Source organism: Musca vetustissima, unplaced genomic scaffold (assembly GCF_032173495.1).
Source record: "Musca vetustissima isolate MV318-11 ecotype Yass unplaced genomic scaffold, APGP_CSIRO_Mvet_v1 utg789, whole genome shotgun sequence".
NCBI lineage: Eukaryota > Metazoa > Arthropoda > Insecta > Diptera > Muscidae > Musca > Musca vetustissima.
The window spans coordinates 139,131-141,737 of record NW_026874359.1 but is presented as its reverse complement, the minus strand read 5'-3'; the positions used below and the strand labels follow the sequence as shown (position 1 = coordinate 141,737).

At 38.9% G+C, this 2,607-nt stretch overlaps 1 protein-coding gene across 1 annotated transcript; it reads right to left on the bottom strand.

Moving 5' to 3' along the window:
* Positions 1 to 1,350: 1,350 nt before the first annotated feature.
* On the bottom strand, positions 1,351 to 2,351 carry LOC133333113 (putative mediator of RNA polymerase II transcription subunit 12). Its single transcript, XM_061541458.1, has one exon. It carries the CDS (start codon positions 2,349 to 2,351, stop codon positions 1,407 to 1,409), a length of 945 nt encoding a protein of 314 aa, XP_061397442.1. The 3' UTR covers positions 1,351 to 1,406.
* Positions 2,352 to 2,607: the final 256 nt, after the last annotated feature.

Sequence of the window (2,607 nt, the reverse complement as noted above, 5' to 3'; positions counted from 1 at the left end):
CAATTAACGCAAAACTATTCACTTTTTTCATATACTTAAGTAGTTCCCGAGTTATAAAGGGGTGAACCTCCGCTTCAGCTATGTTAAAAAATTGGTAATATTGCCCATATAAGATAGATAGTTCATTTTGGGAAACAGTTCTGGAACGATCTAACTTTGGTAGGAATCCATAAGATCTACTTGGAGAAATATGAAACTAGGTGGTGTTAGGAACCTGGACGCAAGACCGTAAAATCCATTTGTCCGGCGATTTCTAGAAGCGGATATAATTAACTAATTTCTCTCGATAAATAAGTAGTAAAACTAAGTTGTGGGATCAGAATTAGATCCCTCATTTCCAACTGGACCTTTGATTCTGCAGTTAATGCTAGAAGAAAGAAAAGACGGAAACGATAGAACATCTACTCCGTAGAATGTTGGAAATCATTGCAATATTTGATTACGAAAATTCAGGTTGGGTGAAGAATGAGTATTGCTGCGTTTGACTCAACCTATTCTCAACACTTCGGAGAACAGATAATTACATATTGGACAAGCCGATTGGACACCAAGTTCGCATGGTAATAACACGGCGTCAAACTAATTTCACGTACGGATAAACTCAGAGAGTTATCGAAAATATAACACAACAGAAGGCCCATTTCGATTAGAAATTGACTGAGACCGGTATGGTTCCATGGCATCTGGAGCCTATTGTCTTTATATTGATAAAGTCATTCCGATCAAATACAATCAACCATAACTGGGTACATTCCCCCTTCAACTTAAAGTTAATGTATAAGAAGGTACTTATCGCAATGGAAACTTTTCATTACCTTAATGAAATAATTTCATTGTTTTATTAAAATATTTCAATAAATCATAAAATGTTATATAATGTATGAATTCATAGAATTTATGAACAAATTTCATAAAATGAAGATTTCATTGATTTAATGAAACATTTCATCATGTTAATGCTACGATTCATTAAATCAATGAAAGCAACATTATGAAGAATTGGGGCATTTGGTACCCAGAGTACACCATCTATTCGTGGTGGGCTAACTCTAATCTGTTCATGAGAACTCTTAGCCAGCCATCGTAACATACATATTTACAAAATCGAAAGAAAATCATTTTTTTTATAAATTTTCAAATTATTTTTATTTGATGTGATTGATTTTGAGAAAAAAAAATATAAATGATTTTTTTTTTTTGTTAGCATGTGTAAATGAAACTTAACCTAAAACTTAGACTAAAACAAAAAATGTCTAACAAACCAGATCGATTTCATTACACCCTAAGCGAAATGGCTTTAAACTTTGGATACGCCTAAGGGGCGTAATGACGAATCAATCATCGTAACAGCTTTCATAACTAACTAAATAACATTAAGAGGGGGGTATCTAACAACGAAGATCTTCTTAGAACTGATTGGAGGGTGGCAAATAGCCGCCATTTGTGGCGGCAGCAGTTTGGATGGCATTCACCAATTGTTGTTCATCGTATTGAACCTGTTGGGGCTGTTGCACGCCATAATCACCGCTGGCTTGTTGTTCCTGTTGCAATTGTTGTTGCTTGGTCTCTTCTTCATCTTCTTCCTCGGCGGATGCATCCAAAGAACCAATAACAGAAGTACTGGGAGCAACACCTTCATCAGTGATGGTGGTGGAACCTCCCAAGCTGTCGTATTGAGATTGGATTTGACGTTGGGCATTGGCAGCTTCTTCGGGAGTGCGGTACTTGATGAAGAACACTTCAGGTTTGTTGATGTGTTGAGGTGCCTCTTGGATGGCATCTTGCAAATCGGCGGCGGAGGTCTTCTTAGCCAAAACATATACGACAGTCTTTTCTTCCTTAAGAGCCTTGGCCAAGTTGATGGCAGCAGCCTTATTGGTCTGACTGGGTGTCTTTACAAACAACACGTTGTAATGTTTGCGGGGTTGTTGTTGCAATTGGGCCAATTCTTCATCGATTTCGGCTTGAGTTTCCTCGGGGGCAGAGTGAATGAAGAAATTCTTGGTTACAATTGGTTTCTTGACCATACGTTGACGGGGGCGATAGCGGCGGGTGGGCTTGCTGGCAAAGGTAGGTTGGAAATTGAAATTGGCAGGGAAATCGGCAGGCATGGGGAAACGCATAACAATGGATTGTTGTTGCGACTGTTGTTGGCTGGAGGGTACGATATAACGTTGGCTTTGGGAGCCCAGGGTTTGGAAGCCAAGCTGTTGCTGCTGTTGTGGTAGATATTGCTGGCTGGGTTTCAGGATGGAGGAGGGGATGAGACTCTGCTGTTGTCCATAATAGCCGCTGTTGCCATTGTAGTTGTAACTGGATTTCGAACTGACATCGGGGTAGGCCATAGCCATGGTGGATGCTACCAAAAGTGTCTAAAAGGGATATGAGGAGGAAATGAGAAGAAATTAATAGGTTGATTCCGTGGTGAATGTGGAATAAAATTTAAGGTATATAAAATACATTGTGATGAATTTCTTCTGCATTTTGTCTGTGGCGAATGTGCTGAATGTGAATGTGCTGATTGTGAATATGGTTCATGACATAAATGAATATGGTGAATAAAGATTTCCCTATGGAAAATTAAGAATTCGCTATGGTGAATTAAGA